A 13,484-nucleotide genomic window follows, 5' to 3' on the forward strand; every position below is an offset into this window, starting at 1 on the left:
CTATTTAGTCCATCTCTAAGGAACTGAGGATCTTGGAAATTTAACTATCAGTGCAATGTGTTTTACATTATTAACTGAAGACAAATGGGTGTCCTTTACAGATTTTTTAAGATTAGAAAACAAAATATTCAGGGAGCCAAATCAGGAATATAAGGTGGATATCTAATGATTTTCTATCAAAATGCCCATAAAATTGCCCTGATTTGATGAAAGAAAGGAAAGGAACAGGATCATTGTGGTGAAGAAGGCTTCTCTGGTAAAGTTTTCCCAAGTGGTTTTGTTGTTGTTGTTGTTAAAACTTTGACTTTCTCAAAACACTCACATGATAAGTACATATTATTGTTCTTTGGCCCTCACAGGAAGTCATCAAGCAAAATGCCTTGAGCACTGGTCTTTGTTTTTGACCAGTGATCCACTTTTGCTTTTTTTTGGACCACTTTAACCTCTTGGTAGCCATTGCTTTGATTGCGCTTTGTTTTTAGGATTATACTCCGAAAACCATGTTTCATCTCTTGTTACAATTCTTTGAAGAAATGCTTGAGTATCTTGATCCTACTTGTTTAAAATTCCTATTGAAAGGTCCACTTCTACTTTGCAGCTGATCTGTACCAGCAGTTTGACATTCGTTGAGTAGAAAGTTTGTCAGCTTTTTCAGTTAGAATTGTGTAAACTGGAACCATTTGAGATGACTGTCGTGTTGGCTGTTGCTTCTGCTGTTAATCATCAGACCTCTTCAACTACGTTATGAACAAGATGAACTTGTTCCTTCCTTGATGTAGATGATCTGCTGTGGGCTCATTTTTAGCATCGTCTTGACTCTTCTTAAAATAAGTTATCCATTTGTAAACTACTGATTTCTTTGGTACATTGTCCCTATAAACTTTTCATAAAGCATCATGGATTTCCTCATTCTAACATCCCAGCTTTATCATAAATTTGATGTTTGTTTTTGCTTCAATTTTAGCAGAATTCATGCTGCTGTAATGAGGCTTTTCTCAAACTGATACCTTATCCTCCTTAGAACCTCAAACCAGATTGCATTAGGCATATTATTACACGTTAGTATGAATTTATTTTGGTGGAAAAAATTTTTGAAATTCATGCACATATTAAATATTTTCATAATAAATATTCATAATAAATGTTTTTATGAACTTTTTTGAAGTCCCCTTGTATAATATAATGTTGCATTTCCCCTGTGCATACCTGAGCCTTAGCATCTTAGAGTGGATGATCATTTAGTGTTCTTTCACTTCTCTTATAGGTTGAATTGTATCCTGCAAAAGGATATGTTGAAGTCTTAACCGCTAGTACTTGAGAACATGACCTTACTGGAGTGGGTATTAAGTTGATGAGGTCATACTATTGTATGGTGGGTCTTTAACCCAATATGACTGGTGCCCTTAAAAGAGGAGGAGAAGAGAGACAAACAGAGGGAGTTGGGAATGTTATGTGATGATGGTGACAGAGATTAAAGTCTGGAGCTGTAAGCAAGCACAGCCCCAGAAACAAGAAGAAGCAAGGGAAGAGTCTTTCCTGTAGGTTTCTGAGAGAGCATAGTCCTGCCAACAGTCCTCCGAAACTGTGAAACAATAAATTTCCATCATTTTAAACCACTCAGCTTCTAGTATTTTGCTGTGATAACCTAGGAAATTAATACACTATAAAAAGCAGAATCTTTTTTAGGGCATCTTTCACACAGGACTTTTCATTCTCTGCTTCAGTGCTTTCAGTGCTAGAGAACTAGTGAGCTTTTAAAAGTGATCCACTTTTTTTATGGGTTGGAGTATGTCAGACATCTTCTCTCTCATATTGAAATGAAATCATCCTCCCCAGAGCCTCCCTCTTAGTAACTTTAGATATTCCTCCATGTGTTAACCTCCCTAACTTTATCTAGTAAAGTTTCTGTTTTTCAAGATAAGCATATTTAGTTTCTATGTGACATTTTCTTTTGGCAAAAATAAGCTGAAGAACCATCATGTGAACATATATACACACACATATTAAAGCAATTTATCTATTTGCTTTAATGGATGCCTGCAATTTGTAGAAATTGTAACTTTAGAAAAGTTAAATTCAACAAAGATCAGCAAGAAGTATTTCAATGAACATTTATAAAAGGTGATTATGTAAAAAAAAATGTGTGTTAACATTATCTAGTCCATTTGTTAAATGCCTTTTCTAAAATTTAATTTCATCTACTTGGCTTTTATAGGAAAAAGATACAAAAAACATTAATTTAGAGAATACTTCTGCATCAGTAGTGAATGGGAATCATAATATTTACTAGCTCCTAGGATGGTTGTAAGGATGAAATGAAACTGCATAGAAGGTGTTAGTACATTGCTTTGATATAAGTGGCCAGTGCTTCTTAGCTATTATTATTATTATAATATACCATGTTAGCAACCTTTTTTTTTTTTTTTTAATGAAGACAGAGTCTCACTTTGTCACCCTGGGTAGAGTGCCTTGGCGTCATAGCTTACAGCAACTTCAAACTCTTGGGCTGAAGCACTCTTTTTGCCTCAGCTTCCTGAGTAGCTGGGACTGCAGACGCCCACCACAATGCCCAGCCAGCTATTTTTTTAAGAGACAGGGTCTCACTCTTGCTCAGTCTGGTCTCGTACTCTAGAGCTCAGTCAGTCCACCCACCTTGGCCTCCCAGAGTGCTAGGATTACAGGCATGAGCCACCGTACTCAGCCCCAGCAACCCTTTTTTAATATGAGAAATCATTTAATATATTTCTGATAAAACTAAATGAGGAAAATTACTTTACCAAAAATTTATATGCTCTTTTTGTACCAGGTGATGAAAACTGTATAACCCAGTTGCTTCCTCTTTTGGCTTCTAGGAAGATCAAAATGCATTATTCAGTTTTATGTATTAATTTATTAACAGTTTTTTGGCTTGGCACCCATAGCATAGTGGTTATGGCACCTGCCACATATACCAAGGCTGGCGGGTTCAAACCCAGCCCTGGCCAGCTAAACAACAATGACAGATGCAGCAGAAAAATAGCCGGGCGTTTTGGCGGGTGCCTGTAGTCCCAGCTACTTGGGAGGCTAAGCAAGAGGATCACTTAAACCTAGGAGTTTGAGGTTGCTGTGAGCTATGATGTCACAGCACTCTACTGAGGGTGACATAGTAAGCCTCTGTCTCAAAAAAAATAAAACAATTTTTGTCACAGGAACGTTTACCCTTGGCTTCACAAGGTGCTGGGATTATAGAAATGAGCTACCATGCCTTACTATTAATATGGCAAGTGTTAAGATTTGTGTTTATAGATTTTATGTAGGTAATGATACCTAGATTATTGTATGATAAAGCATTCTTCTAGCTTTCTTTTGAGACATATATTGATAGTATTCCATTAGAAGTCAATTGGGAAAAATCCTCTGTTCTATATCTTTTATTTATTTTTACTTGAGGGGGAGAGGAAGAGAGATTTTATTGTGTGTGCTTGTTTATTTTTAATAAGATGCCTAGGAGATAAAGAAAAAGTCTTAGAGAGTCTATGTTAGAGACCTCATGGATCAGAAGATTACTAAATTTTCACTCTTTTTTATTTTTTTAGAGACAGAGTCTTACTTTATTGCCCTTGGTACTATGCCATCACAGCTCACAGCAACCTCCAACTCCTGGGCTTAGGTGATTCTCTTGCTTCAGCCTCCTGAGTAGCTGGGACTACAGGTGCTCACCAAAATACCCAGCTATTTTTCTGTTGCATCTGTCATTGTTGTTTAGCTGGCCAGGGCCGAACCTACTACCATCGGTATATGGGGCTGGCGCCCTACCCACTGAGCCACAGGTGCCACACAGTACTAAATTTTCATTTGCTATTAGGTGACCCAGGCCAATGGTGATATGTACACCATTATAAGACTTAAATCATTGTTGTTTCCGAGTGGTATCTGCAATTTAATTGAATTTGTATTAGGAACTGCATGGATGTTGTGCAGCTGATTCATTGCAGAGGTCGGCCAATTTCTGCTTGCTTTCCCCTGTGCCTTTTTCAGATTATCAGCAAAATTTTTAGGAGGTCATTTACCTTGACAAGACTGAGCCCTGGCCTGAAAGTAAAGCTCTTTCAAACCTTTTAAATTAATGTTTTTTTGTTTTTTTTTTTTAACCTGTAAAATAGGAGCAAAAGTTGTGAATATCAGAAATAAAAAACATAAAGCTCCCAAGTACAAGTTTCAACATAATTGGTAAAATATGATTCTTACCTTTTTAGGAATTTGTGATTAGTGAAGAGGCGCAAACTGTTTAAAAATTAACGGATGAGGCTGTGTGTGCGTGGTGGTTCATGTCTGTAATCCTAGTACTCTGGAGGCCAAGGCAGGAGGATTGCTTGAGATCAGAAGTTTAGTACCAGCCTGAGCAAGAGTAAAACTCCATCTCTGCCAAAAACAGAAAAAATTAACAGGGCCTGGTGCCATGCACCTGTAGTCCCAGCTACTTGGGAGGCTGAGGGAGGAGGATTGCTTGAGCCCAGGTGTTTGAGGTTGCAGTGACCTATGATGACCCAACAGCACTCTAGCTGGGGCCACAGAGGGAGACTTGGTCTCAAAAAAAAAAAAAAAAAAAAAAGAATGGGAACAAAGAAAGATCCTGAGACATCTTGTTAAGAAACTTTAGTTTTGTTTTTTTTTTAAATTTAGTAAAACTTCAGTAACCAGTATGTTCAAAGTATATTGCTGTTAGTTTAGTTTGGGGTTCATCTGAGTTAACTAGTTAAACCTTTGTGTTTCAGTCTACATTTTATTGTTCTAAATATTGAAACCTCCTGCATTAGTTGTAAGAGCATATGAACCAAATTGAATCCATCCTTCTTTTTTCCCTTCCTATCATTCCTTTAAATGACAAATAAAAATTGTATATATTTATGGTATATAACATGATATTTTGATCTATGTATATATTGTGGAATAGATAAATCTAATTATGCTTACATACTTAGTTTTTTGTGATCCAAATTAAATCACTCTGTGACTTTAACAAAAAAAGATGTTATATGTACATAGGACCAACATTTGCATTATAGTAGAACCTCTGTAAGTTGACCGCCCAAGGACCTGTAACAAACTGGTCAGTGTACAGAGGTGGTAAACATAAGGAACTAGGCCTGCTGTACTGATACATACGTGTGGTGCATCTCCAATCTCTGACAATTAGATCAATTTAAGGAAGTGGTCAACTATGGAGGTTCTACTGTATATACAACTGCAAATACAGAGAATGCAGGTGATTGTATTGCATCTTTAACTTGAGACATTCTCTATTGATAATTTAAAAAAATCATTTGATCTTAACGGAGATAAATGTTAGTATATCTGGATTATTCATGGGTTGTACGATTTGGATAGTTGAGTTTGGTATCCAAAGTATGTACATGCATTCTTAAATAGTTAATTATTATTATTATTTTGAGATAGAGTCTCACTCTGTTGCTTTAGGTAGAGTGCTGTGGCATCATCATAGTTTACAATGTCATAGCTTACAGCAATCTCAGACTCTTGTGCTGGAGCAATCCTTTTGCTGAAGCCTCCTGAGGATCTGGGACTGCAGGGATGCACCACTACATCCAGCTAGTTTTTCTATTTTCAGTAGAGATGGGGTCTCACTCTTGTTCAGGCTCTTCTCGAACTCTTGAGCTCAAGCAATCCACCCACCTCTCAGAGTGCTAGGATTATAGGTGTGAGCCACCATACCTGGCCATGTTCTTTACTTACTGATTTTTCTTTTCTTTCTTTTTTTTTTTTTTTTGGCCGGGGCTGGGTTTGAACCCACTACCTCCAGCATATGGGGCCGGCGCCCTACTCCTTTGAGCCACAGGCGCTGCCCTACTTACTGATTTTTATTTGCACATTTTACTTAATACTTGTGGGCACAATGATTTATTAAGGTTATTGATACTCAGTATATATTTGTTTAAATATTCTTTAAGAAAATAATATTGTGCATTTTGCTGTCATTCTGCCAGTCTCTTCCCTTTAATTAGGGTGTTTAGGCTTTTTACATTTGTTGTGGTTATACAGTTAGATTTAAATCTTCCATCTTACTCTTTATTTTCTATTTGTTCTTTATTTCTTTTTCCAATTTTTTCTTTAGTATTTTTTATTAATTATTTTTATGACTCCAGTTTATCCCTTTTGTTGGCTTATTAGCTTTAATTCCTTGTGTTATTTTAAATGTTCCTTTTGGCTTTATGTGGTACATGTCTTTTACTTTAGGTTTATAGAATATAACTTTTCTCTGCCTACCTTATGAACTCCACACTAGACTGTCATTATTTGTGTTTAAAATGCTTATTACAGTCAGTCTGTTTTAAGTGAGGTGGACAAAGTAAGATAAAGAGAATAAAATGCTCATTATACTTTAAGTAGATTTAAGTAAAAACAAACAAAAAAAATCTTACATATTTACCCATGTACTTACCAATTTCAGTGGTCTTCATTCCTTTATGTAAATCCATATTCCTGTGTGGCATCACTTTCTATTTTCCTTCTGTCTTAAGGACTTTAACATTTCTTATAGTGCAGGTCTATTGGTGAGAAATTTTTTTCAGCTTTTGTATATCTGAAAAGATTTTTGTGTTTTGAAAAAATTTTGCTGAATATTGAATTCTAGGTTGACAGGTTATTTTTCCCACCAGTCCTTAAAGATATTCTATGATCTTCTCACTTATGTTTTTTCATGTAAGAAATCTGTGCCGAGGATGGTAGTTCATACCTATAATCCTCAAACTCTGGGAGGCCAAGGTGGGTAGATTGTTTCAGTTCAGGTGTTTGAGACCAGCCTGAGCAAGATGGAGACTTCCTCTCTACTAAAAATAGGAAAAACTAGCCCAGTGTGGTGGTGCATGCCTGTAGTCTTAGCTACTCAAGAGGCTGAGGCAAGAGGATCACTTGAACCCAGGAGTTTGAGGTTACTGTGAGCTATAATGGCACCATGGCACTCTACTCAGGGTGACAGGTCAGACTTGGCCTAAAAAAAAAAAAAAAAGAAATCTGTTGTTACTCTGTCTTCATGTCTTCATTCTGTGTATGCAGTGTGTCTTTTTGTTTTGTTTTGGACTGCTAAGATTTTCTCTTTATTGCTGGTTTTGAGTAGTTTGATGGATATATCTGCATTTTTCTTCATCTTTTGATGCCTCAGGTTTATTGAGCTTTATAGGTCTGTGGTTTTACAGTTTTTATCAAACTTAGAAAATTTTTGGACTTCCTTCTTCCCACCCTTTCCTCCCTTCCTCTTCCCATCCCCACCCCCTTCACCCATCTCTTCCTCTCTCCTCCCCGACTGGAGTACAATGGCATGATCATAATGATCATAGCTCAGTGTGACCTTGAATTCCTGGGCTGCAGTGTTAGAAACATTTTTGGGGAAATTGGTTCTTGCTGTGTTGTCCAGACTGGTCTTGAATTGTTAGCCTCAAGCAGTCCTTCTACCTTGGTCTCCCACAGTGCTGCAATTGCAGGCATGACCTACTGTGCCTAGCCAGGACATTATTTCTAAAAATATTTTTTTCTCCTACCTCTTTTATCTCCTGGAGAACTTTAATTACATTCTAATAATAGGCCACTGAAAATTCTTCTATAGCTCACTGATACTCTGCTTATTAATTTATGTTTAGTCTTTTTTGTCTCTATGTTTCATTTTGGATAGTTTCTATTGCCATGTTTTCAAGTTCACTGGTAACTTTCCTCTGCAGTGTCTAATCTGCCATTAATTTAATTCTTATACTTTTCATTTCAGAAATTACAGTGTTCCTCTCTAGAAGTTCAGTTTTGATTCTTTTTTTTTATATATACCTTATCTCTACTTACCAGTCAGACTTTTCTTTGGCTTTTTGAGTATGTGGGATTCAGTTATAATAACTTTATAGTAATTGTTTAAAGAAATTTACTAATTCTAACATCTGTGTCACTTCTAGGCCTATTTTAGGTTGATTCTCTTTCTCTTCATAACTAATTATGGGTAGTATTTCCCTCCTTTGCATACTTGATAAATTTTTTTTGGATATTGGACTTTACTTTGCACAGTGTTGAATATTTTTGCATCCCAGTAAATATCTTGAAAATTGTTATAGAATACAGTTAAATTACTTGGAGTTATTATAGCGTTGTTATAGAACACAGTTAAATTACTATTTTAGCTTTTTAGGTCTTGCTTTTAAGGTTAAATAATACCTCTAATAGCCTCCCATTTATAAGTGCAGGTCATACCACAGTTGGATGTTTGTAATTTGGGGACCGCCCAAATTTTATTTAGTATAGTTCTAATTTTCCACTCTGAGACAAGATCCTGCTGAAAACCCATTTCTCTATGAAATGAAAAAAAAATTTTTTTTTTTTTTTTGCTGCTTTTGGCCGGGGCTGGGTTTGAACCTGCCACCTCCGGCATATGGGGCTGGCGCCCTGCTCCTTTGAGCCGCAGGTGCCACCCTGACATGAAATTTTTTAGTCTAGTCTTGAGAATAGCAACTAGTCATAGGTCTGTATGAGTTTTCTACTCCTTTCGGGTGATTCTTCTGCAGTCTTAAGTAGTTCCCTTGCATACATGTGCTACTCAGTACTCTACTGAATGAGTCAAGACTGTACAGATGTTCATAGTTCTCTTTCTGTGCTACTGTTCTGTCTGCTTCCCTGTGTTGTGACTCTAACCACACTGATGTCCCTGGGTTCTGGTCTTTCTCCTCAAGACAGGGAGTCTGTCAGATTCTGCCTGGGCATCCTTTCCAGTGCCATGTTGTAAAAGCTCTCAAAACTCTCCTTTTCTGTTTTCTTTCAGGGGTTTGGATTTTGCTAACTTATGTCCAATGTCTTGCAAACTGTTTTGTTTAATTTGTGTACATTTTGTTTGTTTCAGGTTGAGAGTAAATCTTGTTTCTATTATTGTCTTGGCTGAAAGTGGAAACCCTATTATCTTTAATTATATTTTAATTATGGAAATCTTAAATATATGCGGAGTATAGAGAGTGGTATAGTGCATCCTCACTTACCTGTCACCAAACATCAGTAATTAGCTCTGTGCTGGTGTTAATGCATGGGGACCCAGGATTCTCAATTTTCTGTGGTGCTTTGTGTAGTCTCATCTAAAATGCCTTCATTCATCTTTTTTTTTTTTTTTTTTTTGAGACAGAGCCTCAAGCTGAGCCCCTGGGTAGAGTGCCCTGGCTTCACTGCTCACAGCAACCTCCAACTCCTGGGCTCCTGGGCTCAAGTGAGTCTCCTGCCTCAGCCTCCCAAGTAGCTGGGATTATAGGTGCCCGCCACAATGCCCAGCTATTTTTTGGTTGCAGCCATTAGTGGTGTTTGGCGGGCCCGGGCTGGATTTGAACCCACCACCTTAGGTGTATGTGGCTGGCGCCTTAGCCGCTTGAGCCACAGGTGCCGAGCCACCTTCATTCATCTTTTAGAATTACTTTTCTCTTGTAAAGTCTCTGCTGTCCCAAGATAAAATTAAAATGTTACCTGTTCTTGAGTTCCACCCAAGCTTCAGTTTTCCCATTCTTTTGATGCATTATTTTTTCTATCCTAAATTTTTTTTTTTTTCTCTTTGACTTTACCTATCTGGTAAGCCTATATTGCTTACTTCTATAGTTCTTTGTGTATAGAATTATTTTTCATGCCAGAGTTTGAACTTCTTATGAGAAGATACATGCTTTGTGTGAGTCTTTATGATCTTTAGAAAGTTAGACTCTTTGTGTGCTCATTGTAGCTACTGTGATCTTGTTGTGAGAATTAAATAAATTAATGGTCATAAGGTGCTTAGAACAGTGTGGCATGTGGATTGTACATTTCAATGTACATTGCACAATGTTTTTTGGATAGTAGGCTTTCATTCAGTAAAATGTAATATTTTGAATAAAGTATTTGGAATATCAATGAACAAATGAATTAAACTGAACATTATTCTCACTTTTATAGAGGCTAATTTGAATCAAAACTGAATTTTTTTTTACAATCAGAATTTGTTCACTTGTTCATTCATTCATGAAGTAATAATCGAGCAGTTCTTATGTGCCAGGCAGTGGTGGGTGGGGTTGCGAATACAATAGGTGAACCAAGACCAACTCTGCCCATATGGAGAGTGCATAAATATTTAATTACTTGTGAAATATGAGTATCATAAGAGATTATGACCTAAATTAGTTTTGGTGGTGAGAATAAAAACTGGCCTAAGAGATTATGACCTAAATTAGTTTTGGTAGTGAGAATAAAAACCGGCCTTTTCTGATTAAATATAAGTCTGAAGAAATCTCTTCAGACTATTTTGCTTTACCTTTTAAAGAAATTATTCACCTTTACTTTGGAAAATGGACTATCCGCCATTGTATCCATCTTGATGCTAACATAGTTATTCCTAACATAATAGTCAGTGACTGTCTTTACTTCGTGTTAATGGAATATTTCATGTATCTGAGAGTCTGAAATTGAGATTCTTAAAGTATTGTTTCAAATGATGATCTGTTTATATAGTGATTACTGTAAAATTAGCAATGTTGTGAAAACGTTGATGAATTGAATTCAATTGTCATAATTAGGAGAGAGGCTTTGAAATTTGGAGAACTCTTGATTTTATTTAATACTTATGATTTCATATTTAGAATGTTTGTATTTATATATTAGGTATTAACTCCGCAAAAGTTGGAAGTATTAAGATTTCAAATACAGCAAGAATTAGAAACTCCAATGAGAGAACGTTTTCACAATCTGGATGAAGTAAGTACCTTATGAAGAACTGTGCAATTATTTTCATGTGACTATCAAAGTCTTGATGAAAGCATCATTCCCCTACCCAGAAACCCTATAGGAGCTCCCTAGGGTTGGATTCCATTACTTTTCTGACCTCTTTTCCTCCATTGACATTGGCCTTCTCACATTTGTTTGACATGCCAGAAGGTGTGCAGTTGAAGAACCTTTGCTCTAGCGTTGCTTTGCCTTGAATCTTTTTCCCTCCAGATATCTTTTGGTGAACTCCTTCATCTGTTGTAGGTCTTTGTTAAAATGTCACTTTCTCAATAAGGCCTACTTTGACCATCCCCAGTCTTTCCATTTAATATTGCAGCCTACCTTTCCTATACACGTAGGACACCCCCTCACTCTATGCTATTGTTTTTCTGATACAGATCAACTTCTAATATGCTATATAATTTCTCAAAATAAAACCTACTTATTTTGCCTACTTTTTGTTTTACCACTTCTGGAATGAAACAGCATGAGAGGAAGAACCCTTGTGTTGTTCATGTTATATTCCAAGTTCCTGAATAGTTCCTGGTATATAAGAAGTGTTCAATTATTATTTGTTTAAGGAAAGAATTTCATAGACCCTCATAAAGGAAACATTTCTTAACTTGAGGTTGAGATGAGTTTCCTTTTAAAAAAGTGTTGGTAGCCTAAGAATATGGGGAGGGGGGAGGGAGAAGGGAGGAGGGAATGGGTGGAGGGAGGGGGTTTGGAGGGATCACTTCTGAGGTTTATCTTATAGGGGTACAGGTGAATCTTTCTAAGTAGAATGTGAACGTTTTAAAGCAATAACTGAGAAAATGACATGAAGGCTGTGTTGACCAGTTTGATGGAAGTATTTCAGATTGCATGTGAAAACCCCACACTGTACCTCAGAAGTGCATTAATGTACATAGTTACCATTCAAAAAAAAAAAAAAAGTGTTGGTAGATATGACTACATGCTTAATAGAGAGGCCAGGAAAAGGCTGCAGATGTCCATCTGATAGTACTGTGCTAGGCATTTTATATGTGTTACTGTATTTAACAAATAGACCTGGCCTTGAACATACACAGGATTATTGTCCTCTTCAAAATGTAGCCCTTTGGGTTGCTACAGTCTAGTCGTGCTTCCATTGCACAAAACCATTGTGGATTCCTCTTTATAATGGCTTACTGGCTTGATAATATGGTCTTTTGAATATACTCCTAATGGTTTGGGAGTAGATTTAATTTTTGGAAATAAAATCTTTCAGGCCCAAGGTTTATGATTAAGTTAAGTAAAAGCATTTTTTCACAACAAAAGTATATCTCTAATAAAATCATGAAACCTATTTTCTTGGTTTGTTAACTGGCTTAGGAATCTTTCAATTTAAGATGTACAGTGAGCTGAGTGTTTTAGGAGACACGCTTTCCTTGTTACCTAAAATTTTATGGTACATGTTGAAATAGTATTTCCTATATATTTCTGCTGTATCACCCAAGTTTCTTGTCAAGTACTCAGAATACCAGCAACTTTCATAGAATGCCATTAGGAAGCAGGATTAGAGCACTCTAGGGCAGTAGTTCTCAATCTTCCTAATGCCTCCTAATACCATAACCCTTTAATACAGTTCCTCATGTTGTGGTGACCCCCAGCCATAAAATTATTTTCGTTGCTACTTCATAACTGTAATTTTGCTACTGTTGTGAATCCTAATGTAACTATCTGATATGCAGGATGTGTTTTTATTGTTACAAAGGGGTCGCGACCCACAGGTTGAGAACCTTTGCTCTAGGGAATTGCATGTGTTCCGGTTAAGAGAGATGTTGGTGCTATATATATTCTTTGGGTTAGTACGTTGAATTGACCAATCATTATAATATGTGATTGAACTTTAAGTTACTGTAGTAAATATTATAAAATAACTTTTTATCTATTTTGAATTTTTCTTGTTTGACTTGTAAGTGTGCTACTTTATACTTCATTATACTTTTTAAAATCTAGCTATCTTTTGAAAGGTGTACTTTACACTTAAATACAGTAGAACCAACATAGTTGACTACTTCCTTACATTGACCACCTCCTTAAATTGATCTAATTTTCATAGACTGGACACGCACTGCATAATGTCAATGCAAGTTTCTTATGTTGACCATCTCTGTATGTTGACCAGTTTGTTACAGTCCTTTGGGTGGTCAACTTAAAGAGGTTCTATTGTGTTATTAAATCCAGAGGTAAAAACTTATGATATATAATTTTAATGAGATTCAGTGAAGTTATAAAGTCAGTTGAATGGTAATTTACTTTATTGGTACTTTCTCAGGAATGTACTAATTGTATATGTAAGAAACTTGTCACAAGGATTCTTCTAGGTTCATTTATATTTGTGATATTTATTATATTTTGCTTTTAGAATAGCTGTCAATATAATGTAATTTAAAATTATATTTACTATTTTCAAGTGATTTTTGAAGTAGGTACAAATTTTGTTCATCTATCTGTGATAAATTATAATCTTCTTTTAGGAGGTGGAAAAGTATAGAGCTGAATATAATAAGCTTCGCTATGAACACACTTTCCTCAAGTCAGAATTTGAACACCAGAAAGAAGAGTTTGCACATATTTTAGAAGAAGAAAAAATAAAGCATGAAGCAGAGGTTAGTGATTTATTGTACGAATTTGTTCATTATTATTCTAGTCAATAAAACTGTATGATTATATGTTTTATGTATCTATCTATCTATCTATATATATATATATATTTTTTTTTTTTT

General features: G+C 36.0%; 1 protein-coding gene across 3 annotated transcripts in view; it reads left to right on the plus strand.

Annotated features, from left to right (window-relative positions):
- The window catches only part of CEP83 (centrosomal protein 83), a 110,630-nt gene that overhangs the window by 32,504 nt on the left and 64,642 nt on the right, over window positions 1-13,484 (plus strand). For all 3 annotated transcript variants that reach the window (XM_023509436.1, XM_023509437.1, XM_003783348.3), the window contains 2 exons: window positions 10,633-10,725; window positions 13,236-13,367. In XM_023509436.1, the coding sequence (XP_023365204.1) occupies window positions 10,633-10,725; window positions 13,236-13,367 (225 nt within the window). The remainder of the gene's footprint in view (window positions 1-10,632; window positions 10,726-13,235; window positions 13,368-13,484) is intronic.

Source organism: Otolemur garnettii, unplaced genomic scaffold (genome assembly GCF_000181295.1).
Source record: "Otolemur garnettii isolate 467f Iridium unplaced genomic scaffold, OtoGar3 scaffold00007, whole genome shotgun sequence".
NCBI classification, from domain to species: Eukaryota; Metazoa; Chordata; class Mammalia; order Primates; family Galagidae; genus Otolemur; species Otolemur garnettii.